This window comes from Notamacropus eugenii, chromosome 2 (assembly GCF_028372415.1).
Source record: "Notamacropus eugenii isolate mMacEug1 chromosome 2, mMacEug1.pri_v2, whole genome shotgun sequence".
Lineage (NCBI taxonomy): Eukaryota > Metazoa > Chordata > Mammalia > Diprotodontia > Macropodidae > Notamacropus > Notamacropus eugenii.
Genome location: NC_092873.1, coordinates 48,569,636 through 48,596,961, shown reverse-complemented (window position 1 = coordinate 48,596,961; position 27,326 = coordinate 48,569,636). Strand labels below are relative to the sequence as shown.

At 40.1% G+C, this 27,326-nt stretch overlaps 1 protein-coding gene across 29 annotated transcripts in view; it reads left to right on the top strand.

The window, feature by feature from the left end:
- Window positions 1-27,326, top strand: part of GTF2I (general transcription factor IIi) — a 95,288-nt gene that overhangs the window by 28,718 nt on the left and 39,244 nt on the right. For 14 of the 29 annotated variants that reach the window (XM_072640161.1, XM_072640167.1, XM_072640154.1 and 11 more), the window contains 8 exons: window positions 253-436; window positions 638-666; window positions 1,752-1,809; window positions 2,085-2,125; window positions 11,322-11,399; window positions 22,269-22,328; window positions 24,249-24,305; window positions 26,290-26,352. In XM_072640161.1, coding sequence (XP_072496262.1) covers window positions 253-436; window positions 638-666; window positions 1,752-1,809; window positions 2,085-2,125; window positions 11,322-11,399; window positions 22,269-22,328; window positions 24,249-24,305; window positions 26,290-26,352 — 570 coding nt within the window. The remainder of the gene's footprint in view (window positions 1-252; window positions 437-637; window positions 667-1,751; window positions 1,810-2,084; window positions 2,126-11,321; window positions 11,400-22,268; window positions 22,329-24,248; window positions 24,306-26,289; window positions 26,353-27,326) is intronic. The other 15 variants (XM_072640163.1, XM_072640157.1, XM_072640147.1 and 12 more) reach the window with 6 other exon arrangements.

Here is a 27,326-nt window from a genome sequence, read left to right as displayed (position 1 = left end):
GGACAGTTTGAGGTTCAACCTTGTTATCACTCAACGGGTCTAACTATCCCATTCCGGAAAGAGAAGATCAGAGCTGCTCCCCTCCCCTTCAACTTCAGGGTGATTTCACAATGAGAAATCTGTCAGTTAAGTTTTTTTTTTGAGAGTGTGAGACATTTTCATGATATCTGAGTGTTCCTTATCCATGCATTTTGCAAATATTTGAATTAGTCTGGTAGGTTTTTATGGTCATTGTCCCTTTTTATCCCCCAGGTAAAGCTCTAGGCAAGTCCACAGTGGTACCTGTTCCATATGAGAAAATGCTAAGGGACCAGTCAGCTGTTGTGGTGCAGGGCCTTCCTGAGGGAGTGCCTTTCAAACATCCAGAGAACTATGACGTCACCACTCTGAAGTGGATTTTGGAGAACAAGGCAGGGATTTCTTTCATCATTAAGAGGTAACCCTTTAAGAGGTGCCCTGAGCTTTCTTCTTTAGCGATCCACTGACATGAGACTGCCCTGCTGCTAGAGGTCACATCTCTCCTATAGGGTCTTTTCTTGTAGCTTATTGTCATTGGTAATGATATTTAGTTTACAAGCCAGTTGTATTTAACCATATGAATAATGTTGAGTGACAGTTTTTCTTTATTTTCATGCAGACCTTTCCTGGAGCCAAAGAAGCAACTGGGTAAGTGGCCTCTTACTTCTGAAAGGTCATTAATCTGGACACCAAATCAGCTTCATGATTTTTTTCATCTAGTTTCTTGTTTCTGGCTTTTAAAAAGTTGTTTGCAAGTCTGTGTTGCTGGGGGATCCTCCTGTTTGTGGAAAGAGTGTGGCCTGGATGATCTGGAAACCTGAGGCCTCCTCTCCTGGCAGCTCTGCCACACTGGGGACTGTCCAGCAAGATGCCTGTCCCTCTGTGTCTCCACTAATAAAATAGTGCTAATAACCCTCCCCCCACTTCTTAGAGATGTTGGAAGGGGAGGGGAGATTATATGTGGAAGAGCTTTGCACTCTTGAGATTGCAAGGCATTATTTTAAGTAAGCTTTTTTCTACTTAGGTCTAAAGCTCTGATGATTGGTGATCAGATTACTTTTAAACTGATGTCATAAAGGAGCTTAAGAAAGGCCTAGTAAGAAATCTGTAAGGAAAGGCATCTGTAAGTGAGAGGGAACAGAATAACCTTTCATTTTTTGTTCCTTGCTCTACATATGGAAGGCATTTTATCCTGCCAGAGTAATCTCTTGCTGCAATGTCTTGTGGGTGAGGGAGGGTTCACTCTTACTTATTCTTACCTTTGGAGTTCAGAGTGAAAACTGAGAGGTTTGAAGCGTGCACTTGTGCAATGGTAGGCTGCCTGTCTGGTTGTGGTGGGTGGGGCTGCTCTCCCATTTCCCATTGCTTTTAAGTCACATTAAGACATTAGCAGCCACATCCAGGAACGATTAGCATCTGCCACTTGATGAGACCCCCTCCGTGGCTGAGTTGATTTGTCTCTTTATGACTCTGTAAGGAGACTTTGTTGTCAGACTTCTCTGTTTGAAACCTCACTGCTATGAGGAGGCAGGGATGTGTAGAGCTAGGTGATACAAAAAGTTGTTAGGGATTGTTAGTTTCACCTCCTAACTTTGCTCCTGTCACTCATCTTCAAAATGTTTGCATTCTCCTTGTTTCCCTAATATCTCTTAATAAATATCAGGCTCTTGGAGAACTTTTAAATCTCTTTCGTGACAGTGTAATGGCGTAACCCCTTTTGTTTCCTTTTCCAGGTGGTCGTGTGTCTGTCGCTGACTCGGAACGCTCAAGAATATCGTCCCCAAGTGGAAGGTAAGGGTTATTTCTTCAAAATGTAAACAGCGGAAAAATGATGGGTTTTTTTTTAAAATAACAGTGTTAAAAAAGGCACTTTAGATATATACAGATTTTGACATTATGTTTCGGGAAATGACATTGCTGCTGTTTAACGGAAATATTTATCCAATAAATGCTCTCAAGGTAGCTAGTCCTCAAGTGCCAACAGTGTTTCTTTCAGTTGTTTCAGCATGGAAGCATATAGTATATATGTATATATTTTTTTTTTTACTATATCTCTTTTCTTTTAGTTGTCCTATCAAAGTGAAAACGGAGCCGACTGAAGATTCTGGTATGTATAATTAATTAGGATTTTTAGAAAGTAAAAACATAAAGCTAAATGCTTTCACAGCTTCCTCCAGTCAAAGGAAGGGCTATGATTTTATGCATTCGTTTACTTGGTGGTGAGTAGGAGCAATTTCATAAGTATGATGTAATCAGAAGAGATCAGTGACCTGACATCGTAGTGTTTTACCTGGGGGGCCTTTTTTATAGACGTGGGAGCAGTGGCTGAGGGAGGCTTGAGACCTGCTCAGAATCTCACACACCTCCCTCTGTCCATTTTGCCACCAGCTACCTCACCAGTGATCCTGGACTGATTCTAGCATCTGATTAAAATTGTATCTTGTTCTCTCCCCTTGACTACCTCTCACTTCCAGTCAGTGAGTTTTAGCAGGGAATGATTCCAAAGGATCATGCACAAACCATCCCAAAGATCAGAGTATAATTTATAAATTGTATCATATACCAAAATTCACATCTGGGTAATGTGTGCCAAATCAAGAACCATTTAAGTCTTCTCTCAGGGTTCTGGTCCTGTGATGTGTAAAATTCTACCTTTCCAGACAGACCAACAGAGCATCCAAAAGGAGCTGGTAACTTTGAAGTTTTACTGGGTCACTTTGAGATATTTGGATATGTTAATGAATTAAATTCAAGGTGGCCCAGATAGCCATTGGTCTATTCCCCCCAGAGCCCTCTAAAAATGAGACCTCAGACTTTGGGCCCCTGCCCAATTCCATCTTTCCTGGGTCCATGCTGCTGAGATCACCCACATCTAAGCCATCACAATGTGCAAGACGCTCTTTGCCTCTCCCTGCCCCATGCCCTGCCCTCATGTCACCCTCTGCCTGGGGACCACTTTTGCCACTTGTCTCTGTGCTGCTAGTCATGGTCTTCCTTAGTGAGTACCCACAAAAGCTGGCATGCCTGCCTCTATTTCATAATTTTATCAATAAATTATTAGTTCATGTCCTTACTGGCCTAAGTAGGGTAGTCTTTTCCTGCCTAATCATACTTTATTAAGGAAAAAGATAAGGGTATGACAGGAAACGCAATCTCAGAGACCTCCTTGGCTACCTGGTCCTACTTCTCCCTAAAAAAGAATGCTCTATATAATATAACCAGCATTGATCACTCAAATCTTGGCTTGAAGACCTCTTCAAGGCAGGTGAGGAAAACAGCCCTCTGTGAGGCAGGTTATCTTACTTGTGGATAACTGGAGTTACCAGGTAGTTTGTCCTCCTGCAGGCTCAGGCGCATCAAGCCTGGGTGTTCTGTGGCCTGTTGCTCCTAGGTCATCCATTAGGCAGTTAGGCCTTTAGTCCGACCGCCTCATTTTATAGATGACGAAATGGAGGCCACTGAGGGTAAGTGACTTGCCCAGAGTCACAGAGTAATCTGACACGGTATTTGAATGCTACTCTTCCTGATGCCAAGCTTAATGTTCTTCATTATTTTCTGCTGCCTCTGGTTCTCCATTCTGGGACCAAAGAGAGCTAATAGAATTTCTCTTCCATGCAGTGATACTTGAAGACAGGTACTGAACCCCAAGTGAAATAAACTGGAGACCTTTCCACATGCTATTTGCCCTTCTGGAATGTCCTTCCTAAAGTGTGCTGCTCAGGATGGGCACAGTAATTGTCACTCTTTGGCAGGACCAGCACCAAGGGCACTGGAACTACTCGCTGCCTCCCTGTTCCTGGCAGCTCCACCTCATTTAATGCAATCTTAGGCAGCATCCCATTAGCTTTCTGAGCCCACTTGAGCCCTCAAATCTGTACTCAGGCTTCCTCCATGTTGTATTTGAGAAGTTTGCTTTTCAGATTGATGTGTAAACCTTACATTCATCCCTGTAACTCATCATCTTCCATCCATTCACCTTCATGTTGAAACTTGTCCAGACCTTTTGGAAACCTGACTGTCAGTTAGTGTTCTAGCATACCTTTCCAGGCCTTTGTCTTTGGTGGATTTGTTGAGCACACTTTCTGTTCCTTTATCCAATTCACTGATAAAAGGTTAGACAGCAGAACACCAAGCACAGACTCCTGGGACTTTTCATTGGAGAGCCCCTGCTGAGTCAACGTGGACCCAATTAAGTTTACTCTTTGACTGTTCAAACAGTTTCAGCTTCATATTATTAACCTTTTTTATAACTCGTTTCTCCAGTTTTTCCAATAGAATAGTGAGGGAGACTTAATCAAATGTTTTGCACTGAAGTTTGGCACAGAACTGGTCTGGATCCCCAATTCTGCCCATAATAGCTAATTTGCTTTCCCGTTTCTGCACGTTTTTACTCATCTATAAATTGTGGGGTTTGAATTAGGGCAGGGGTGACCGTGAGCCACCGGCAGCCTGCTGACTGCCGAAGGCTGAGAGTGAATTTTCCATTTTTAAAAGGGTAGTTTGCTGATCTCTGGGCCAGAGTCTCTCCAAGGAGCCTTCTGACGTTCAGTCTGTGGTCCATTGGCACCACTAAGCATGAGTTAAGACAGCTCCCCCGAACAGGGCCGTCACTGCTGAATCTGTCTACAGGCAGCAGGGTTGGGCGGCGCAGAGGTCAGACTAGACATCAAATTAGGCAGCAGATGGACACCAGGAGACAGAAGAAGCTTGGGAATTAGATGAGAACTTTCCCTGAGGAGTGATCCCAAGGTGGAATGGGCCATCTTTGGGGGAAGGTTTCCAAGCAGAGGTTCAGGGATCTCCTTATACTTTACAGAGGTGGAGGTTATTAAGGGTATTCTTGGTCAGACTTGGGCTAGAAGAGATATTCTCTCTAGTTCCTTCAGCTCTGAGATTCCATGATCCATCTCTGACCTGACCCATTAAGCTGCTGACTTTGAAAAATGGGAAGTGGAGAAACAAGGTGACTCTGACAGTCAGCATCTCTTAAGGAAGTTTAACTTTGCAAAACCACACAATTACGTGGCCTTGGCCAGCCCCCCAGATAACCCTACTGCTCCCCAAGTACAAACTCATTGGCAAAATACACAGGAAGAAGAACCAGCAGGGACTTGTGAGGGTGAGGTCCATCCATGTCAGAATAATAACTCGAGTATTTGTGGTAATGACCAGGAGAGTAGGGGCAAGCAGAGGCCACATGGACCAGTTTGTGTTAACAACATGGTATTCTTCATGGGCAACAAAAGTTCCCAGAAGGTGCTCCAGGATCAATTCTAAAGATGTATCAGGCCAAGATTCTCCAAAAAGATTTGGCATGATTAGCACTTAAAAAAAAAACGGCACAGAGGAAGACCTCAGCTCTCACCACTGCAGACATTTCTTTAAAAGCAGCTCCAGAATGGGAGGAGATAGCGGGAAGGTGGGCACGTTTTTACATTCGCAAGTGGTGAAAGGGACAGGAGCCTCCTCCTAAGGCCAGAGTCTTTTGCTTGGAGTCCATGGTTTGTGAACTTAGATGGGAAACACATCCTCTGTAATTCTTTTTTTTCTAACTGAAATTAAGTGTTCCTTTGATGTATTTCCAAGCATTTTTCTGAAGAGTCCATGGGCTGCCAAGGAGCTCATGACACAAACAAGGTGTCCCATGTGGATGTCAGCATGGAAGACATAGAAATGACATGGCAGTGGAAAGAGCTCCATTCCCAAAGGAAGTGTGTTGTTTTCCTATGTTCTGGAAGATGGGTAAAAATCTCAGACCAAATAATTCCCTTTGAATGATGTTTTCCTGGAGCTTCTTTTTACATACCACTTGCCTTGAGCTCTAGAACAGAATTCAAATCTCATTCTTGCTATTGTGTGACCTTGGGAAAGGAACTGAACTTGAAGTATCCTCAGTATCCTTTTCTGTAAAATGACGGACTTGGGAGTCTTAACTCTGGGTTTTGTGAACTTGTCTTTTAAAATATTTTAGTAACTGTATTTCGATATAACTGGCTTTATCTGCAATCCTACATATTTTGTTTAGGGTTAAAGTTATTCTGAGAAGGGTTCCATTAATTTCACCAGAGCTGGATGATATCAGCCTTCCCCAGGTCTCCACCGAAATTAGAGCAGTAAAAATGCATCCAAAGGCTGCGTGTCTGGAATGACGTGCAGGTGGTTGATCACAGGTGCCTCTAAAGTGCTATGATTGGATGCTGGGAACGTGGGGCTTTCTCCCCAATTTTTTTCTTTATTGATGGCTATGTATGTAAAGAATTAAGATGACAAGAAGAAGGTCTCAGCCTGGTGTCATTCTCAGTGGACACACCCAGACCTACATTTAGGACTTACTGTGTACTTACAGAGGAGAACTAGCCCTGGGGACAAGGCTTAGTTTAAGTGCTGTGCCAGCACTCCCTGGTACCAGCTGCACTAGGAGAACAAGGCGTTGTTGCTCTTTTGGGCTGTGGGAAAAGCTTGTGGAATGACATGCTGAGGCCCTGCTGGTTTGCAGAGAGGCGATCTCTGATCACCTGACAATCAGCAGAGGTACTCTTTCTTCCTTGTGAAGGAGTTCCTTAGATAAGAACTTAGGAGCATAAAGGAACCAAAATGCTAAAAAAAAGAAATGAAGAAAGTATAAGCTCTCTAATTGAGGGGCCATTTTGCTTTTGTTCAGCTTGTGTCTTTATTAACCTTAACATTCTTATCCTTTAGCTTTTTCAAAAACCCATTCAAATTGGGTTTTGTTCTCTCATTTTCAGTTCTATCCAACTCTTCATTTGGGGTTTTCTTTGCAAAGATACTGGAGGGGTTTGCCATTTCCTTCTCCAGCTCATTTTGCTGATAGGAAACAGGCACATAGAGTGAAATGACTTGTCCAAAGTCACACAACTAGTGTCTGAGGCTGGATTCAAACTCAGGCCTTCTTTTGGCTCTAGGCCTGGCACACTATCCACTGCACCACCTATCTGCCTTCTGTTCCGAATTTGGTTTAATTCCACGAAAAAGCAAATAAATGTTACTCTGCACTGACTATAGTCGCTGACCCCTCCCCAAAAGCACACTGAGTACCCCAGAAACTGGGAGAACAATCACCTCGTCCCCAGGTCATTCACGTAGCTGTTGTGTGCTGAAGTAAAAATTTAATACTATTTTTTTTTCCAAAAAATGATTATTTTTTCTTGGTTTTATGAAAAAAGTTTTCTATTAATGTCATTTAATTTATTATGTTGTCATTAGTTTCATGACTACGAAAAATTTTTCCAAAGATGGCAAAACTTCCTCATAATGATAATTCTAGGAATGGTTCTGTTCAGTTCTTAAAACAGAGCAAGTGTCAGGGATTGCAAGTTTATACTTGTGTGGTTTCTTTGAATCCCCTCAAAACTAAAAATTTCAGAATGTTCTTGCTGTTAGGACAACTCTGCACAGATTTCTCGAGGCCCAGAGGCAAATATGTCACAAAAAGGTGACATCTCTCACCTGCTTTCTTTTCCTGGGAGAAGCAATCTGGGCAGTTCTTTGAGCTTTGCTTGGATTCCCTGATCTTTTGTACCCCCCTCTGCATCTGTCCAAAAGCTGAACCCCAGACACTGCTGCCTCCACTATTTCTTGGGGATTGTTGCCCTCCTGCCAGGATTACAGTGGAGGCACGCAGTTTGTTGTGTTTTTTTTGCCTTGAATTAATCCACTTTCCTTCCCACTCTACAGAACAACATGCGTTAGTTTCCCACCTCCATCTTGGGCCAATTTTTCTCAACATCCTCCACAGGCCTGCGACAGTCCGCCTCCTTCCATCTGCCAAGCCTTTTCCTTTAAAATTCTTGTTTCCCTCAAAGTCTCCTAAAGAAAAAAAGTGTAGCAGCAGCAAACTCATTCCTCTGACTGTAGTTTCTGCATCTCTGGTTGAATATCCTAGTCTGCAACATGAACACAGTGTCCTTGGTGTCCTGCTGTTTGTGTTTCTAGCTGCTCTGAGTGTTGGTTGGTTTTATCCCCCTAATTAGGACTCTTTTGAGAGCAGAGGTTCTGCACATTTTTTTGCCAAATAAATCCATTAAAAGGATACAAACAATATTCAAATGCATCTTTGTGCACCTTTGAAACAGCATTCTCTGGTGAACAAATTGAATTTTTTTCAATTTAATAATATCACTACTAAATAAAAGTCTTTGGAAGAAACAATGCAGTCCCTGTACATTGTAGGTGCTTGTTAATAAATGATTGTTATTCGATTTACAGGAATCAACTAATTCAGCAACAGCATCTCGAGTATTTTAGAAGTCAGCTCTCTAATATTGTTGTGTATGTATAGTTATACACCAAAATTCACAGTTTGTCCCCCTCTGCTTAGCCCCTCATTTTATTTAGCCTTGTAGATTATTGCAAAATTAAGATAATTCACCTTTTCATTGAAAAGTATGAGAGATTTCTTTACAAAATATCGAGGCTTGAAATGCCAAAGCTCTTAGAGTTTTCTTGCGCACTAACTAGGAACCAGAACTACTGTCATGGTTTCTTTTAATAATTTTTGCCCCATTTTAAAATAGATAACTCCTGTCTAAGGACTAAATATTTAATTTTTACAATTATTTAAATCTTATTTATGTTATAAAATATATACTATATAAATTTGTAGAAATATATATTAATATTATAAATTACCATAATTTATAATTAAGTTTGTGCCCCCTTCGTAACTGTTATCTTAGGCCATTTTAACGTGGCTTCTGATGGTAGGAACACACATAGGCTGCCTTGTGGTTTCAGAGGTTCAGCAGCCCTGTAATCCTCAGATTTTTCTCCACTTCATCTTTTCTACTGCAGCAACCATATTCTACAAAGATGTGGTGAGAAACCTATTAAGTGCTTGAGGGGTAGGGGGACAGAGGAGTAAACAGGGCACTGGTGGCAACAGTTTTCAGTAGAGTTGGAGAAATGATAAAGTACATAGGATCAGGAGTATTTCAGTAAGTTCTCGTGAGGAAATGAGTTTCTTACTTTAATTAAAGAAACAAATTCTGTACCATTCTAAGCAGTTATTTTAGTTTTGTGTTTTGGGTACTTGTTGGGAGGCCTTTGGGTTCCTGGAACTTTCTGGATCTTCAAAGGAGGATTAAAGATCTTGAAAACAATAGACATTTATATTTGGCTGGTTTGGGGTGGACCAGGCCTGGGGTAGGCAGGGACACCCCCACAAGACCAGTGATTGGACACCTTCAAAACAAATGGAAACATCTCCGTAGTTCTGCCATGATGGTCTTCATTCAGACCATGACCCAGAGCCCTTGGGATTCCTGTTTCTATCTTCACTCATGACATCAGAGAAGCTGAGACATTTCAAAGGGAAACATTTTCCTTCTGAAGTTCCAGGCAGGTCGGTGTCAGGAAATGAGAAATTTCTAGTTTGGCATCTTAAGGCTTTGAGGATCCAGAATCCAAGGGTGTGGTTAGGAAAAAGGTGACATGTTAGACCAGGGTGCCCCAGGCCCTGGAAAGTTCAGCTTAATAGTGAAGAATAATAAAACGGGTTAGGAAGTAAATGACAGTGAAACCCAGTTCCCCACTATTCAAGATTGCTTTTGGGGTTATGGAGGGTCTTACTGAAATTGGTTATGGAGGGGTGGCTTTAAAATTGGGAGGTGTTTTGGGGGAGATGATTTCGTGCCCCCTCCCATCTGTTAGTCAATCTTGAAGCCATACCAGTGGACAAAGAGGCAGTAGATGGGCCTCTGAGGACCCTCCAACTGCATCCCAGTAGTGACTGGCCATAGTTCCCAGTCTTACACAAATTCAATGTAAAGCAGAAGCATTTACTAGTTTAAAAACTTATTTTTCTGGCAGCCCTGACCTGCATCTCTCCTTTTCCTTTAGTGAGTCTTTTGGAGTTTCTTCTTTGTAGGTCCCCCAAGCACTATGAGATGACCTTTAGTCAGATGGGCGGGGTGGCTATGGGCCTGGGACACCATGAATTTAGAAGCATTCTTGGTTATTGGGAGTACTTAGTTTTGGGCCATCCCTGCCCTCAAGCAGTTTATATTACTTGAGAATCCAACCACTTGGGGTGGGGTAGGAGGAGGACTGGAAGGTGGTGCTGCAATGGTGCCCCTAGGGCAGAGATTGATCCACACAAAGGGGAAGGGATGGGAGGGAGTCTGAGGGAGGGGACAAAAGCAGGAAATGACCCACTCAGATTACGGCAAGGCTTCAGCTAACAGGGCATCCCTCCCCCCTTCCGGAAAGCTAGCCCCATTCTAGGGGCTCTTCCAAGGGCGCATGGTGTCCATAGACCTTAAAATGCAGAGGGCAACTGGGCTTCTACAGAAAACTTCAGGCCTTTGAACCCTTATCTTCTGCCTTTCACCTCCACATTCTCTAAGTTTCCCCATGGAAGCACCACACATAGCTGCTGAGAAGAAAAAAAAAGTCCTACAAAAAAGCTGAGAAACATGAAGGAGTAAGAGACCTGAGAGTAAGGGGAGAAGGAGAAAGTTCTGGCCTTGTCCACGTGATCAGAAACTTAACACCATTGCTGGGACTAGATAGAAGAACTAAGATGATGTCACTTATGAAAGCCACAGACACTTGGATGAAGTCTCTCAAGGGGGGAATGATGTCCTAGGACAATGAGGGTATGAGGGCAGCCAAAACTTACCAGAAGTCTATAGTCTTCAGGCCATAGAAAGGAAGCCAGATTGATCTCAGTGATGTCGGTAGAGGCTACATGCAAGGTCACACCCAGCTCTGCAGATAGGGTGGGGGGTGGGACCTGGGCTGGTAACTCGTTTTGTAGGGAGGCGTGGAGCTCTGTGCTGAGGACCTCATTGGTTATGTGCCTTGAGATCACAGGGAGGTGCCAAAGACCAGCAGCTTCTGGAGGGTAAGATCCGGGTGTATAGAGCCAGGAAGTGTAGCCCCCTGGGCAGGGGCTAAGACCTTCTGCTTCTGTTGGCTGGATAAGACAGCTTTTGTTTGAATAGGCTGTATGTAGTTTGACCAGATTTATTAGCTTTTTTCTTCTATTTAATAAGTAGCTAAAATTGACAGGCAATTTAATTCTTCCCTTTTTCATTTCCTTTAAAACAAAGCTGAAGAATTTAAGATGGTAGCTTATAAGCAGCAAGTAAATCCAAAATGTCTGATTACCAGCACAAACGTCTAATCCTGCAACAGCAAGGAAGGGTGTGACCCAATTTTCATTATATCCTAATTTAATCATGTTAAGCCAACCTTGGGATGGGAAATTGTGAGAAAGTAGGATTTCTCTATGGTGGAATTTGATCTGAAAATTGGTGATGTTTTTATTTTTGTTTTTAAAGGTATTTCATTGGAAATGGCAGCTGTTACTGTTAAAGAAGAGTCGGAAGACCCTGACTACTACCAATACAACGTTCAAGGTAATGCCCTCCTATCCCATGTACCTTTGAGAAGCATGGGGCTGGCTTGGACTTCTGCTGATTTGGTCATGAACCTCCTCGTGGCTACCAGTGAAAACATGTGAAAAGTTGAGTGAGTAGACTAGTTACTTGGACCCAATCTTCAGGAAAGAGAAAGGATCCAGGAGGGAAGGCACTGCCAGGATTCCTGTTTAATTTAAAGGATTACAGGGCAAAGCCCAAGAGATTTTTGAACTTGTGAGTGAGGTTGCTGTGGTGGTTTCTGGGTTAAATTTAATACATTTTGTTACCAATCAGGTGGCCAAGGTTAAGTTGGGTTTTTTTCTCCCCAAAGTTACTTTGTAACTTGGCCCAAAGATGTGCTATAATATTTTCACAGTCCTTTCATCTACAGTTGCCTGGATCATCTACAGATCTAAGACACAGATAAATCGTTTCAAAGCCCACTTATATTTTGCTTACCCCTTTTCGTAAATTAGGAAGGAATAGATTAGAAAATAGTCTAAATTCTGTTTATCTTGGTGCATTCATTGATATAGATCCTAGTTTCTTGGCAGAAAGCCTTTGGATTTGTGATTTTCTTTTAAAAGAGTTTTGTATTATCAGATAACTTGGACTTTTTTTTTCTGCCCAAGATTTCCCAGTCGGTTGTATGTTAAGCTGCTTATGTTTCAGGAATGATCCCTGGAATGGCTTGTTGTGGTAACTGTTTAAGTAAAATTAACATTTCTATGTGTTCACATTGTTTGTGTCCATCTGATAACTTGTGCCCATGGAAAACTTTGGGGTTTGGGTACAATAGAGTGAAGTTCTCTGAGGCTAGGAATGAGCCTTTTGGCTGCTTCCCCAATTGAACGCTTGTTGAATTGATCAAATTGGTAAAAGTTAATGTAACTGTTGAAGTTAATTACTTATGAACATTTTCAGAGTTCCTGAGCTCAGTTTATGCTAGGTTGCATCTTATTGTTATGCGTATGTTGCCTGAACTTGAGCATTCCAGATATATGACTTCTGTTCAGAATTTCAGATACAGGCTGTTCTAAATTTTATCTACTAGTTACACTTTTAAAAGCATGCTGTAGTGCAGTTTGGATTTTCCCAGAGTTATATTAATGCAGGTTACCCCGCAAGAGGCTGATGTAATCAGTTATGTAGCCAGAATATGTGATGAAAAGTAGCAAAAGAGAATATTATCATATTAATAGTTACAAAAATATACAATAAGGAGAGTTTTGTTTTTTTTTTAAAGAATGATTCTGGAGAAGAAGCAAAAAGTTTTTTTTTAAAGAATGATTCTGGAGAAGAAGCAAAAAGTAGCTTTATTTCAGAGAAACTTGGAGACTCTTAAAGAGGACTTGGTACTTTCAAAGTCTTTAGAGGTTGCTTACTATTCTTTCTCATGTCTGATTTACTTCCAAACTTCATTTTCCCCTTTGTGGGGTGGGGCTCCCAAATGCAATGGAAGAACTTCCCCCCACACACAAGTAATCAGGGAAGAGATTGTTTGTGTAAGACATCGCTAGAGGTTGAATAAGCAAAATCTGTGTAAAGGCCCCAGGATTAGCATGTAGGTAGAGAGGTTGGGGTTGGCTAGGATATTCTTGAAGGGGTTTGGCTGAGAATTTGGACAGTCCTTGTAAACTGTGACCTTTCTTTAATAATCCTGAATAGCAGAAGGGAAGAAATTCATGCTTTCTGATTAGCTTTCAGAGTTGGTGCTGGCTGAGTTTTACTTTGTATTGGCTCTCAATAATCTTTTTTTTTTTTTTTTAAGGAGTCTTTATGTTTGAAGATGTAAGAGGTTGATACTGGGTCACAGTGATCCATGTGGTGGTGGAGAAATAGTTAAAGCATTGCTGTGATCATGCCTTAGTGAACATGTGTAGTCAGCATAGGTTCATAGGTTCAGCAGAAGTTTTAAAGAGGAATTTCTAATTAGGCACATGGAATGTGTTGGCTTGTGGGCAGGTGGTGCATCAATATGGGTAACTGGCTTTTTATGACTTTATGAACAGTAGCAAAAGAGTCATTTAACCTTTTAAAAACCTTAGGCTGGTTAGAAATTCAAAAGTGTCTTCTGGTGAAAATGCTTCTGGGAATGTTCTCACTAAATTTACAAGTGTATTTACATGCTAATATGCCATTGTTTGTAGTTTGGTGCTGTGGTCCATCAGTTAATGTGACTACATATTTTTAGTGAACATTTTCTTTCCTTTAAAAATGCTAACCCTTTGGAGGTATGCATGCATAAATAGCTCTTAAAACTGTCCTTGATTCGGTGCCAGTTCTATACATTCTCATTTTGTGTATTCATAAAACAGGCTTTGTAATCCTAATGTGCATTCTAGGTATCATTCATCATAGAATTTAAGTAGGAGAGTATTAGAAATGATAAAGACCTGAGCAAAAAATAGAAATATCACTTGCCGATGGTAATGTATAAGTAATAACTGTGGCATAGCAAGGGCACTGGAGACTGAGTTGCTATCATGTACTTGCCATATGGAAAGCGTGGTTAGTTGAAGAATTGCTAGGACTCAATCCTTCTTCCCCAAACTTTGGACCGTGTTCGACCCCATCCCCTATTTTTTCTTTTAAATGCATTTTATTGGCATTTTGTTTTTGTCAACAACTATTTTTGACGTAAACTTCTTCCCGTATACACACATACGTAATCATCAGTGCCACCGGGAAGGAAAACCTTCCTCTTGCTAAAGAAAACAGGTACACACAATCACCAGGGATGGGACTGACTGCATTCCCCATGATATACCCATAGTTTTCTATGTCTTTACTGCAGGGAACAAGGGGCATCCTCATCTCTTCCCCATGGCTGTTATAATTACTCAACACCTAGCCTCATTTTAGCGTTCTTTTGTTTTTGTTAGGGTAAATTTTGTCCACTTTTCTTTTATTCTGCTTACTTGTGCCTGAATCACATCACAAGCCTCCCTGTTTCTCTGAATTCTCTATTTCTTAACGGTGTAATAACCATCACATTTCTGTGCCACATTCTGATCAGCTGTTCCTAGAAAAGTGCTGCCATGAGCATTTGGGCTCTTTCTATGTCTTGGACCACCTTGGATTCTATAGGCCCAGTAGTGGAATACTTGGCTAGTCATTTTTCTCTCATCAGTCAGAATTAGGGGGCCAGTCCTTACCCTCTAGTCTTGACTCCTTAGGTCTCTCTTGTCTTTGTCATTTTACTGTGTGAGGCAGAACATAAGAGTAGTTTCCTTTTCCACTCCTTTCATTGATTTGGAGCAGTTTTGCATCTGGTTGTTTGGTTACTATTCATTTGAAAACGTTTTTTCCTCATCCTTTGATCAGAGTGGATCTCCTGATCTCCCCCAGGCTGGAAATGCTGCAGCCGCCCTCTTGGTGCTGGGCTTCTGCTGCCCAGGAGCAGGGATTCCAGAACAGGCTTGTGCCCTGCATGGCCATTGCATTTGTGCTCATCACCTGTGTGCCTTGGCATCCTGTCTCTTTTACTTGATGCCCTTGTTTTCAGACTCTTCCCTTACTTAGCCTGGAGATCCCATAGATACAGTGGGTATGGGGACAGGTTGAATTCACCAGGCATCACCCAGTTTGAGGGGCAAAGTCTCATTGTTTGCATCTTTCCTACTTTCATTTTTTTTTCTCTAAACCATGGCAGATATTAGTGAAAAGTAAAGAATTTGCAGAAACTGCTAAAGATGATAAGGATAAACTGTCAAAAATAACTTTGACCTTAAATTATTTTTCCATCAAAAAACACTCATATTACAAGGCACATCAGAGTCTTCTATTACTAATTGGTTGTATAATCAGTCTTCTGTTTTAGGACTGATAATATTAAACATTGATTTTAACATTTTCTCAACTTTCTTTGTTCTTCTATTTTAATGAGTAGGATAAAGAACACAGCCTAGTTTAGTAGTTGGAGTCAGAAGATGTATCTAGGGTTTGTATCCAGTCTTTACTACTGTGGACCTTAGATCATCTGTAAATATTCCCTTCTCCTGCTAATTCCAAGTCTTAATACAACAATGGGGAAGGTCTTTTGAGTGAATACCAGTCACAGAATATATGATTTGTACTCTGCCAATAATGTTGTTGTTGATATCACCCAGCTTCTTGCTTGAAAGTAGTCATCTGTACTAAAAAATTCCATTTCTACCTAGTTAAAAATTTGTCTGATTCTGATTCTGGTATGAAGTTTGATTTTACTTAATAATGAAGCAAATATATATATCTTTTTAGTTCTGCTGGGTGTTTTTCATTAAAAAATTTGTGGCTTTGTGAGATTATTGTTTCCTATAATGCCTTCTTTTGCTCTTAAATAAAAACAAGAAAGTTTTTAAAAATTACTTCATAATGTAATTTTTATACATCATCACATCTTTTCACTATGCTTATATCGCCAACATCCCCACCTGCCGCAGTGTTTTATTAGCAACAATTATTTTAAAATTCTTCCCTCTCCCTCAACCTCCATGTCCAGTCGGTTATCAAGTTTTCTCCCTTGCCTGAGCCTGAGCAGCTTATTGCTGGGATACTCTCACCTTGCTTCCTCATCATTGCCTCAGACTTTTCTTTCAGGGTCCAACTCAAGATGCTCCTTCCAAAATGCTTTCCTTGATTCCCTCTGCTCCAGCCTTTGTTAGGGATTTCACTTTCCTTATTTGGGTAGAGGTTGTTTCTTCTCAATAGACTACAGTCTCCTAACAGGCAAGCATTATTCTGCTTATTACACCTTGCATGTCGTAGGTGTTTAATAAATTATTATTGAACAAACTGGAAGAAACTGTGTTTGTCTTCAGGAAAAGGCAAAGGAATTGTGGGTATAAATATAACATTGAGTAGTGAGTACATCTCTGGATGGATTTCAGAGATTCCATGAACTTAGGAAGGGAAGGAAAAAAAATTTACACTTTTATTTTCACTAACTTTTGGTTTCATTTGTAATCCTATGTATTTTATGTTATGGATTTAAAATACTACTTTGAGAAGAGATTTTGTGCCTGAGTGCCAAAGGGATCTTTGACATAGAGTAAGATCAACCTCTGATCTAGGCTGTTTGTTTTATTAAATCACTAAATATTTAAATAAGTGTACCTTTATGAAAAGTATAGTGACTATAGAAATTTTATTTTTTACCTTATCAGTGAACCCTTAAAGGTCTCATTATGACTTTACAATAAACATACTTAACCTTGAAAGTAAGTTTGTTAGTATTTAAATATAGTGTGTGTGTGTGTGTGTGTGTGTGTGTGTATATATATATATATATATATATATAAATTTAGTAATCTCTTTTCATACATTGAGTAATGTCATGGCATTTCATAAGAATACCTTTCTAATTTTTAAACATTAAAAAATTTTCATGGTGAGTTTCAAAGTATTTTAAAAGGTTCTTTCTTTCTTTTTTTTTTTTTTGTGCATAAGATTTTTATTAATTTCAGTTACATGGTCAAGTTTAAAGGACAAGCACTTTGCTAATGCTTAATCCCTAAGAGTTTACTCAGTATCCTCCCCTGACTGGCCCCCAAGCTTCAGGTATGGCTACATGAGAAACCCACAGGATCATACTTGGAATCGACACAGCAATTCACATCTTAAAGTTATAACCTCATCCAGCTCATATCCAGCCCTTTATCTCACAATTCTCTGTCAGCAAGGACTGACCCAGTCAAGCCTGTGTAGATGAGGTAGATATAGGTTAGTAGTGTATTGATAATGTATTTTTGTTTATTGTTAATATAATTTTGCTTCTTAATGGGAAGATCTTCCCCATCCATTAATGGGTCTGCCCATTAAGGGGAGTTTGATTAGGGAAGATTTTTTAGGACAGCTCACACCTTTTGTTAATGAGGCATTGGTTTCCAATGGTTGTGATGCCCTCTGGCTTTCAAAAAGGAGCATGAGAAACATAAAAAGACGTTCCAGACACTCTGAAATGAAATGAGGTTTTAGTTTGGGGCCTACTCTAAAAGGTTCTTTTTGAACTATGCACACAAGTTAAATTATTTATTGTGTTTAATAAATAGAAAAGGGCAGGGAAGCACATAATAGGAGGCGTGAGTGCCTATGGCTCAGTTGTTAACATCCCCATACAATTCAAGGAAGCTCTATGAACAAGATAGAGGTAGCTTCTTACAGGAGAAGAACACATTACTACTATTGCCTCTGGATGTGGATCCCTTATAAAAATTCTTTACGTTGCTCCTCTATGTTTTACCTGGGACTAATTAAATATTTTAATGTGCGCATCAGAGCCTTCCTCCCCGCCCTTTGAGGGGAAGGGAAAATCAGTACTTCTCTCACCCCCAGATCAATAATCCAAATACCAGAAGTGTTCAACCCGCTATATGGAGTCAAGACTAAAACAGGATCACAGGGCAACAGTGGCTAAACATCCTATTTCCGGTAGTGCGCAGTAAAAGGCAACCTGTTCTTTGCCACTAGGCCTTCACAAAAGAGAGAAAAGCTATGAAGCAGTAATAGTAATGCTACTCCATTGGTAAGAGTTTTTGAGGGCATCTGAAGCGTTTTATAAATATTTCTCATGAAGGTTGTTTTTTGGCATTGTGTAGTTTGTCCTTTTTGAAGAGGACCATGAAGTCAGGGAGAAGAAGGCATGACTTGCAGTTGACTTGGATTTGAGTGAGGCAGGGGCTATGTAAGGTCGCTAACCTCACTTTCTCCTCCAGAGCCATCTGGGGCCAGTGGCCAGATATTCATCAGGCCCACTGGAGATGGCCCAGGATGCCATGGGAAACCTTGCTCTTTTTTAAGCTAAGGTCTTTTTTGGTTCTCTCATTGAGGGAGGCAAAGCCCATTTAGTGAATAGGCCTCTTTGGGAAGTGAGTCTAGGGATGGCACTTTTTATAAAAAAAAAAAATCAAACTGGGAGGAGAAGACCCTCAGGGTTGTTGGCCAAAAGAGAAACAATTACTATTGACATTTACTCTGAGCCAGGAGGGCCCAAAAAACAACCATTAAGTGGTACGTGGGCAGGGATCTATTGTTGTCTATTCCATTAGATTCTGAGTGAGTTGGGTTTAAGGCTTGGTCTTTGGGAAGGAAACCTAGCCAGTAAACCCCAAGTTAACTAGATAGCTTTCAGCTATCTAATTTACCTTCCTTTTGGCAGAACACCCTCAGTAACGGGAGAATAGAGGACAGCTGGTTCCCCATTCAGGCAGCTCAGACTACTCACAGGTTGTAGTTTGTCCTTCGTTCTTGAAGAGGACCCTAATGTAGGGAGACGATGATATGACTTGCAGTTGACTTTGATTTGAGTGAGGGAGGGCTTTGCAAGATAAGCAGCCTCACTTTCTTCTCCAGAGCCATCTCTGTCCAGTGGCCTGATGTGTTTGTTGGCATGCCACGTGCGTAAAGTGCCAAGCACCAAGGCTATTGTTTGGGGAGAACTCTTTCTCCCCCTCAATTTCTTTTTAGCTCCAAGGTTTATTTGTGTTTCCCAAGACTCAGCCATTTGGAGCTTCTTTCAGCAGGCTTCCCAGAGGTGACAGACCTCAGTTCTTTGCTTGGACTAGGGGAGTAGCACACCGTATTTTCTTTTGTGTCCTTTGTCCTCAGTCTAACTTCCATGATCCCATGACGAGGTGTCTCATGACATGGTGCAGCCTGACAACAGCTCCACATTCTTAGCTGCCTCTGAGGAGAGGCTGGAACGATGGAATGTCCTTTATACTGAGGATCTCAAGATGGCCAAGCTTCATTGATTCATTCCATTAATAGTTGACCAGTCATTTCAGTTGTGTCTGACTCCTTGTGACCCCTTTGGGGATTTCTTGGAGTGATTTGCCATTTTCTTCTCCCACTCGTTTTACAGATGAGGCAAACAGGGTTAAGTGACTTGCCCAGGGTCAAACAGTTAGGAAATACCTAAGACCAGATTGGAGCTTGTGAAGATCAGTCTTTCTGACTTCAGGCCTGGCGCTGTATGTTGAACAAAATTTGTGTGTTGAGCACCAACAAATGCTTGCCTTCAGACAGTCAAAGAAAGAACTTAGGGTGTTTTGGCCTTTCTTCCTTTTCAGTCCCTCTACCATAATCACTATGAAAGGAAAAGGAGGCTACAGGGGTGTCAAGCTGGCTTGTGTTTTCATCTGTTTCATGACTCAGACGTCAGTGTGTGGCTGCCAACTTTTTCTAGTAATGATCTTCTAAATACATATTTTACAATTGGAGGCAACTATGAAATAAGACAAAGCTCAGTGATCTTCAGCTTTGGTGTAATATAATCAAGAGAGATTTTCTCTAGTATAAATCACTTAAATTTCTGTATTACAAGGAAAAGGATTTGTGACTGGGAATCAAGCATTACTAGGCATGTACTTTTGGATGGGTCATGCTGGCCTTCTGTTTCTGGTACTGTTCCTTCCCTCAGGAAACCCTCCAGTTAGGTAAATCTACCCTGAATGCCAGTATAGGTTTATATTTCCAAACTTATGTGATGAAAAGTCTAAGAAATATTTCTACATGTCACGTTGTTATAACTAATATTTGCTTATGGACACTTCTATATAAATAAAATTTCTTAAGTGTGCATTAAGATTAGTGACCCAGTCTGTTCTGTTAGCAAAGGATCCTTAAACTGTCTTTATCAAAATACTGTTGTTTATTAATATCTGACTCTTTGTGATCCTGTGGACTTTATCACACCAGTACTGCCTGGAGTTCACTTAGCAAAGATCCTGGAGTGGTTTGCCATTTATTTTTTCTGCATTAGGGTAGAGGTTGTGACTTGCCCAGCGTCACACAACTAGTAAGTGTCTGAGACCAGATTTGAACTCGGGTCTTCCTGACTCTAGACTCTGAGCCACCTATCTGCCTCCTATAAAAATGTACCTCAACTGTAAAAGAAATTTTAAGGCATTAATACAACTTCTAAAAATCTCTTAGCACATTCTTTTAAAGATGTTTTATTGCTAAGTTTTGTTTTCATATTACTTTCATTTCTTGCTATATACCTCTTTTCTCCCTCACTCTGAGCATCATACGTTTTAACAGAGTGAAGAAAGAAAAAAAGCCATTTCCTAGAGCTCACCACTCCGTTATTGAATTAGAAGGGATGTGCAGAGTTGCACACATGGCTTTCACTTGTCCAAAAGAGTGGGGAGGGATATTTTGAAGTTTCTTCAGACAAGCCATTAAAGTGAGGCCATGTTCAGTTTTCATCTCTTGTGTCATTTCCATTGCTTTGGCTGTGGCGTTGTGCATCTCTGCCCAGTTCATGCCTTTACATCCTCCCATTCTTACAGCTGATGTCTCTTATGGCACAGTAGTGTTCCATTGCTCTTTGTACTGCAAGGACATTGTTTTGTTTGCTCTCTTTTTTTTTAATCACGAAAAGATTAAAGAATGCCTTTATGTGGAGAAATTTCCTGAAATTTTGTCTCTTTTCGATAACAACATTAAAAAACCTTTTTTAAGGGTGTCCTTTTTCTAGGCATATTGTCCTAACTGCTTTGGTACTTGGTTCTTCTGTAATTAATGACATTAAAATACCCTTCTAGAATCAGTAGTTGGCTCTTCCTCCATCTGAAACATTTGATGCTTGATGCCAGTTCAAGTTAAAAGCTTCAGGAGGTAGAACTCGAATGTGTCTTAAGTGTCTTAGTTTCTTTGGTGGCTTGGATGGGCCCCTGGGGTGATCTGGTGAAGCCTTTGGACCCTTTTCAGAATAATAGGTTTAAATATTTGGAGGAAATGCTCCATTTCAGTTGGAGGTTAGTAAAGGTAAAGACAGAATTTTTTTTTTCTCATTTAAATTCACAGATGTCTTGTAATTTGTCCATGGTCTGTGGACCACAAGCCAAGAACCCCTACTCTCAGTAAAATCTTTGTGACCTTTTGGACCTTATTTATAGAATTGAGAAGATTGGGCTTGCTGGTCCGACATCTCTTCCATCTCTTTAACTCTGTAATCCTAAGGTGACCAGAGGGTACACAGAGAGGAGAAAATAGGGAGGTGGCTTGAAGTGGGAGGTGGGAAGTTGAGAAGACCTTGGTCAAGTTCTGTGCTACCTCTTGTTGTGTGACCATGGGCAAGTTATTGATGAGTTGCTGATCTTCCTTGCCGGAGAGAGGTTCTACCATGGGAATTCCCCATGCTGTTAACTAGCAAGTCTGTATGTTCTTTCCCTTCTTCAGTAAAACACAAAGCACCCATTAAAAGCCAAATATTTTAGTTTATTGTAACTTTTATAAGGTGCATTAAACCAGTGAAATACTCAGAATTTTACATCTTTGTGAAGGGTCCTTCAAACTTAAGAGATGTTTTCCGAAATGGTAACACTTGACTGGAAATTAGTACATCGTGTAACAAAGAAGGTGCAGTTTTTAGAAAAGGAAAATTTAATATTGTTGGTTTGACATGTTTCAATTTCAGTTAAGATAACAGTACCAACATTTCAATCTTCTTGGGACTGTGTAAGATTTTGATGGAATAAACAGGTGCTGTGTTTGACTATTGCTTCTTTATCTGCATGCAAAAAAATTTGTTTTAATCAACTTGACCCTTATTTAGACTAACCCTGCCTATCTAGTTGAATCCTGTTGTATATCATTTCCATTCACACCATATGTCTCCTTGTCATTCATTGTTACGGTGTGTGGACTTAGAAGTTGTCTTGACTGTTTCTGTGGATGAATTTGGCTGAATGTACTTGTTCCATTAATATAACTCAGTGGGCTTACATTTTTCATGCATCCATTTATTTTTTTTTCTTTTGCCTTTTGTCTTCATGAAAAGGCTATTGTTTTATATAAGAAATTGGAATTTGTGACTTAAATGACCCAAAAGAAATTTTGGGGGATTACAGTTTAAGTTATTATGTTTGTATTCCAAAGCAGGCCCTTCTGAAACTGGTGGTGTTGATGAAAAACTCCCCCTTTCGAAGTCTTTTCAAGGTAGATATTTTTCTCTTCTGTTTCTCAGAGAGAACAGTGTTAATATCTCAATGTTCAGTTTTTACATTGCATAAAGTGTGCTGTGATACTGCCATTTGGATTTTCACAATTTCTTAAATTGAAAAAGGAAAAATTGAACTGTTGTCTCTCACTTTTGATAGAACTTGTATATATCACAGAGAGAACCTTTTTTAGGTATGTAGAAATAAACTTGAATGGGACCAGTACATTTTTAAGGTATTATCCTAATTTTTCATAGAGTAAAACCATGTGATTAGTCTTTACGGATAAAGGGCCATACTTTATTTGAATGTGAATATCTGTTTCTTATATTCTATATTGGTGTGGATGGAACTCTGGTACTTGGATTGTTAGGAGTATCAATATTGATATTATAATGTAGACTTTTCAAAGAACTTGAAAATAAGCTAGAGATTGTTATCTTGACTGTTAAGTTTTCATATACTCAGACATTGTCATTTTCAAGTGTTTGATTTTGACTCTTACAGGAGAGCTCTGTGTCACAGTGGCCAGGAGGGGGCCTTTGTTTCTTGTTCCCTCACAATACTTCTGTGAGGGTAAGCAAGGCAAGGGTTGCAGTACTTGGAAATATTTTTTTCTCCTTTACCTTTGTAAAGCCCATTCTTCTACTCTTAACTCCATCTTTAGTTACCACTACCACCCCTAAAAACCTAGTATTTCACAAGCTAACACATCAGATTTCAAACTGCTTTTAAGTCTAGCGTGTACCTATATGTCATATCCCTCCCCTGTGCTTTAGGGAGTTGGAAAGAGCTAATGACATGTTTGGGGAGTCAGGACTCGTAACCTCAAATATGGTGTTGGAATCACTTGTGAAGAACGTGAGATATGAAGAAATGAACAGATTTGGAACGTAACGTTCGAGATGATTGAAGTGTTCTAAAACACCAGAGGGGAGGCATACTGGGCTTTCCCATGTTAACCTTATATACACACCCACATGTACATGTGTATGTGTGTGGATGTATGTATACATATACCCACATGTATATATATGTACATATACACATACATTTGTAGATCTGTGTTTTACTGGTGAAGTAAGAACAGAAAGTAGAGGTGATGCCTTTGTAATTAAAGTGACCCTGGGTCAGACATGACTGGTGTCTTTGGACAACCAGAGGCATAGAGAGAGACCCAGATGGTGACTCAGAGGGTTTTTCCTTCTTGTATTTCTTTATCCTTCTTTGATTTTCTCTGTTGGATCACAGAGATGATTTGTTCCTGATGGCAGTAGTCCTAATTTCAACCTTGAACAAGACATTTCTTTCACATCTGTGATTTACACTTAAGGTCCATGAGGTCTGTGTATATATATTCAGGCTGCCACTCTGCTGAAAGTATTTAATGAATAGCAGTCTTCTCTATGAACTTTAGAATAAGAGGGCACCAGGCAAGTTTTGCACCTCTGAGGGAAAACATGGTGACCTTAATTTTGCCATCTGTTTCTCCCTGAACAAAAGAAAATACTTGTTTACCTTCTTTTTTAGCAGATGATGAATATTTGTTTCTTAAGGATATAAATGTGATAGTTTTAAATTTTAACATTGATTAGTAATTAATTGGCCATACTTTTATTGTCATTAAAAAGTAAAATAATTTGCATTCAAGTCTTTATTATACTCACAAAGCAGAAGCTGACCATTTTTTCTTTCTGTTTGGGGAGCAGGTGAGGAATGGCCAAAAATTGTTAATAAAATGTGTTTACAAAAGCAGTGAAGGGGGAAGGTTTAATTTTGAAATACAGATCAGATGATACTTGTTTCACGTGCAAGTTGCATGCAGGTTCCAAGTTATTTGCATTGCAATGTTGAATTTTTAGGGTATGAAGTGGTTTTTTTTAATCACTTTATTATAGAGTGTTTACTTTCATTTTAGGAAGCCATCACTCTTCGGAGGGCAATGAAGGAACAGAGATGGAATTACCAGTGGAAGGTTAGAAAAATGAGAAGCTTTTTGTTTAAAAAAAAAAATTGTATTTTCTTGATTATTGCCTGAGACTTCTTGCCTTCAAATATCAGATATTTGACTCTAAAGGTAGCTTTCCAGCCTGACTCCTCAGCAGTAGGCTGAGCTCTAGTTCTAGTATCTGTGGTGACTGTGGTACAAGTCACATAACTAATCTGTCAATATTCTGATCTTAAATGGGGACAGAAAATAGGAGCACTTAAGCAAGTTGGGGATGAAAAGCTTAATGGTAAGTAGAAATTTGTTGATGATTCTAATGTTTCTGTTGTTGTCCCTGCTTGCCCACCTCATCTTCCAGTTACATTGGGACATACCAAAACTAGAACTATTTATCTTATGGGCTTAAATTTTTAAAAAGCTTAGAAGGCAGTTTAAATTAAAAAACTCTTTCCCCCATATTTCAGCCTTGTACATCACGTTTAGATCTTCCTACCATCGTAGAGTGATTACTGAGCATAAGTGACAAAATGAATCAAGGAAATTTTCCAGCCTATAAGAAAATACCATAGAGACTTAAAAGTTTTCTGTCAAATGAACAGTTTAGAAGTCTGCCCCCCTGCTTTGAGGACAGAGAAGTTGCTCATTTTTTCTCTTGGCCCTCCAGTTGGTTTGATGACTTGAGCTCACGACCCGGTGATGAGCCTTTTCCAGGCTGATGATAGTGTCTTTCATGTTTTGTTTTAATTTTTTTGATTGAGAGAGAGTTTCTTGTTGGAAATCTGGAGGCCCTCCCCCTCCCAGAGGTGACATCCAGCCGCATTCTCAGCTGCTTGCAGAGATCTCTGACGGGTAGCAGTTTTTGTTAAGCATTTGCTCACCAGAAAACTGGGGCCTATGGGGTTACTCATTTTTGGACAAAGAGGCCAGTTTTGCTCTGACATTCTCACCTTTTTGCTTTCTTGTTTTTTCTTTTCTCTTTCTTCCAACACTCTCCTAAACCCTCTGGGGGAAAGTGCCCAACTCCCTGGAGGGTGAATCGACTTGAAGGAGATGCCTTCTTAAAGCGGTAGTTTGAGTCTCTTCCTGTTGACATGCTATCATGTTAACAAGAGAGACGTGCCAAGTGAGGTCAGGTGGTGGAAGTTAACTTCTTCAGTGTGTGAAAGTATCTAGACTTTGACCCTGGGGGAAGGTGCGCCAGTGTAGACATGGAGGGGGAGACATACAGGTCAGATACCATTATAATCAACTTTGAGGGGGGACCAAAGTTATTCCATTGTGTTAAAATGTTGTCATTCACTGCCACTTACGGGTTCTCTAGAAAGGTTCTCTCTCATCTATAGGCAGGATTTCATTATAATGGAATTTGACTTGTATTGAGTTTTATTGATACTAGTGCAGTTGTGTCAATCTGAATTTAACTAGTCACGCTTTGAGTATCCAGAGGGTCTTAAAACATTTTGTTTAATGCTATTTATTTTTACTGTCATTTATTTTAAGCCTTTTCCCCTGCAGAGGCACTACATATATTTGTCATAATTCTTCTTTCTTGACATTATAATGTGTTGTCACAAAAAAATTGTTAAATAACAATAAAAATCTCTCCTATGTTATGAAAGAAGGAGAAGAGGGAAAATATCAGTCACAAGATAGAAAAGTTTGTTTTTATAGCTCTAGTAATCCATGTGGTGACAATGGGAAAATATCTGATTGTATTAATCCTATTAAACCAATAATAAAAATTTGCTGACTACATTAATGAAAGCATCTCTGCACTTGTTAGAATCTGAAAATCTCTACTTCCCGTCTCCCCCCCCATTATGCCTCTAAAAAGGCTTATGAACAAATCTTTTTTGTTTAGATTTATGAATAAATAGTGTGCACAAGATACATTAAAATGTCAGTGGGCTTTCAGGAAAGGCTGCTGTTTGAATATCAAATCTGGAAAATGTTGGGAAATGTGGAGAATGCTTAATAATGAATGTCATTTTAGAATTTTATTTTTTTCAAGATTCTACCCAGCATGCCCCTTCAGAAACAAGTGAGGACCCTGAAGTTGAGGTGACTATTGAAGGTTAGTTGTCTAAAAGCCTTAATTCAACAATTTGACTCTAGCCATAGAAGACCTATCACGTTCACATTGCGAAATCTGCATCTCATTCTTTTTTAGAGGATGTTTGGAAAAAATTGGATTCTGTAAGTGTGTATGTGTTTGCCATAAAGGGCACCCCAATGCTGTGGGATTCTCCTGTCTATGCCAAGCAAATTGGCATTGGCCCACAGGTTGGACCTAAAAGAAACCATCCTTTGAACAAGCCAGAATCCTAACCACAACCAGAAGCACGACTAGATTGTTCCTTCACCACATCGTTCCATCTCTTAATATAGAGTACAAAGGGGGAGATTAGAAATCTTTTTCTAAGAAGAAATTCTAGTTGTTCATTAAATGATTGCATGCAACCTTTGCCAATATTGCAGCGGACTCATCGTCTCTTAGGATTTTCTTTTTTCTTAGCCCCAAAGTATTTTTAACTTCATGAAGAGGTGTATATATATATATATATATATATATATATATATATATATATATATATATATGTATTGTGTATATATGTATGTCTCTTTGGAGCTCCGTTTTCTAGTACTTTTCTTAGTCCCCTTCATAAAATGAACTCCCATGTTCTTTTAAAGCAATATCGCTTATAGCTGCAGCTCAAAGGGGATCACAAAAATATCACTGCACCTTTAAAAGATTTGTGATTTTTAAAAATTAGTCACTCAGGGTGCATCATTTTCTGGCACAGATGACAATCTTTGTGTGATTGAGTAAATGGTCTTTAAGGGTTCCTGGAGCCAAATTGATAGAGTTTGAGGCTGTGACAACAGCTGTGCTGCCCATGGCTGGGCCTGTGCATGCACGTGCGCTTTTGTGACTCAGGCAAGAGCCCTTGAAGGTCTTGTGCTCGGCTCGTGGGGGCCTCGAGGACCTGGGCTTGTCTCTGGGTCATCAGGTGAGGAGGCCTTGGCATTCAAGAAGGACCAACTTGG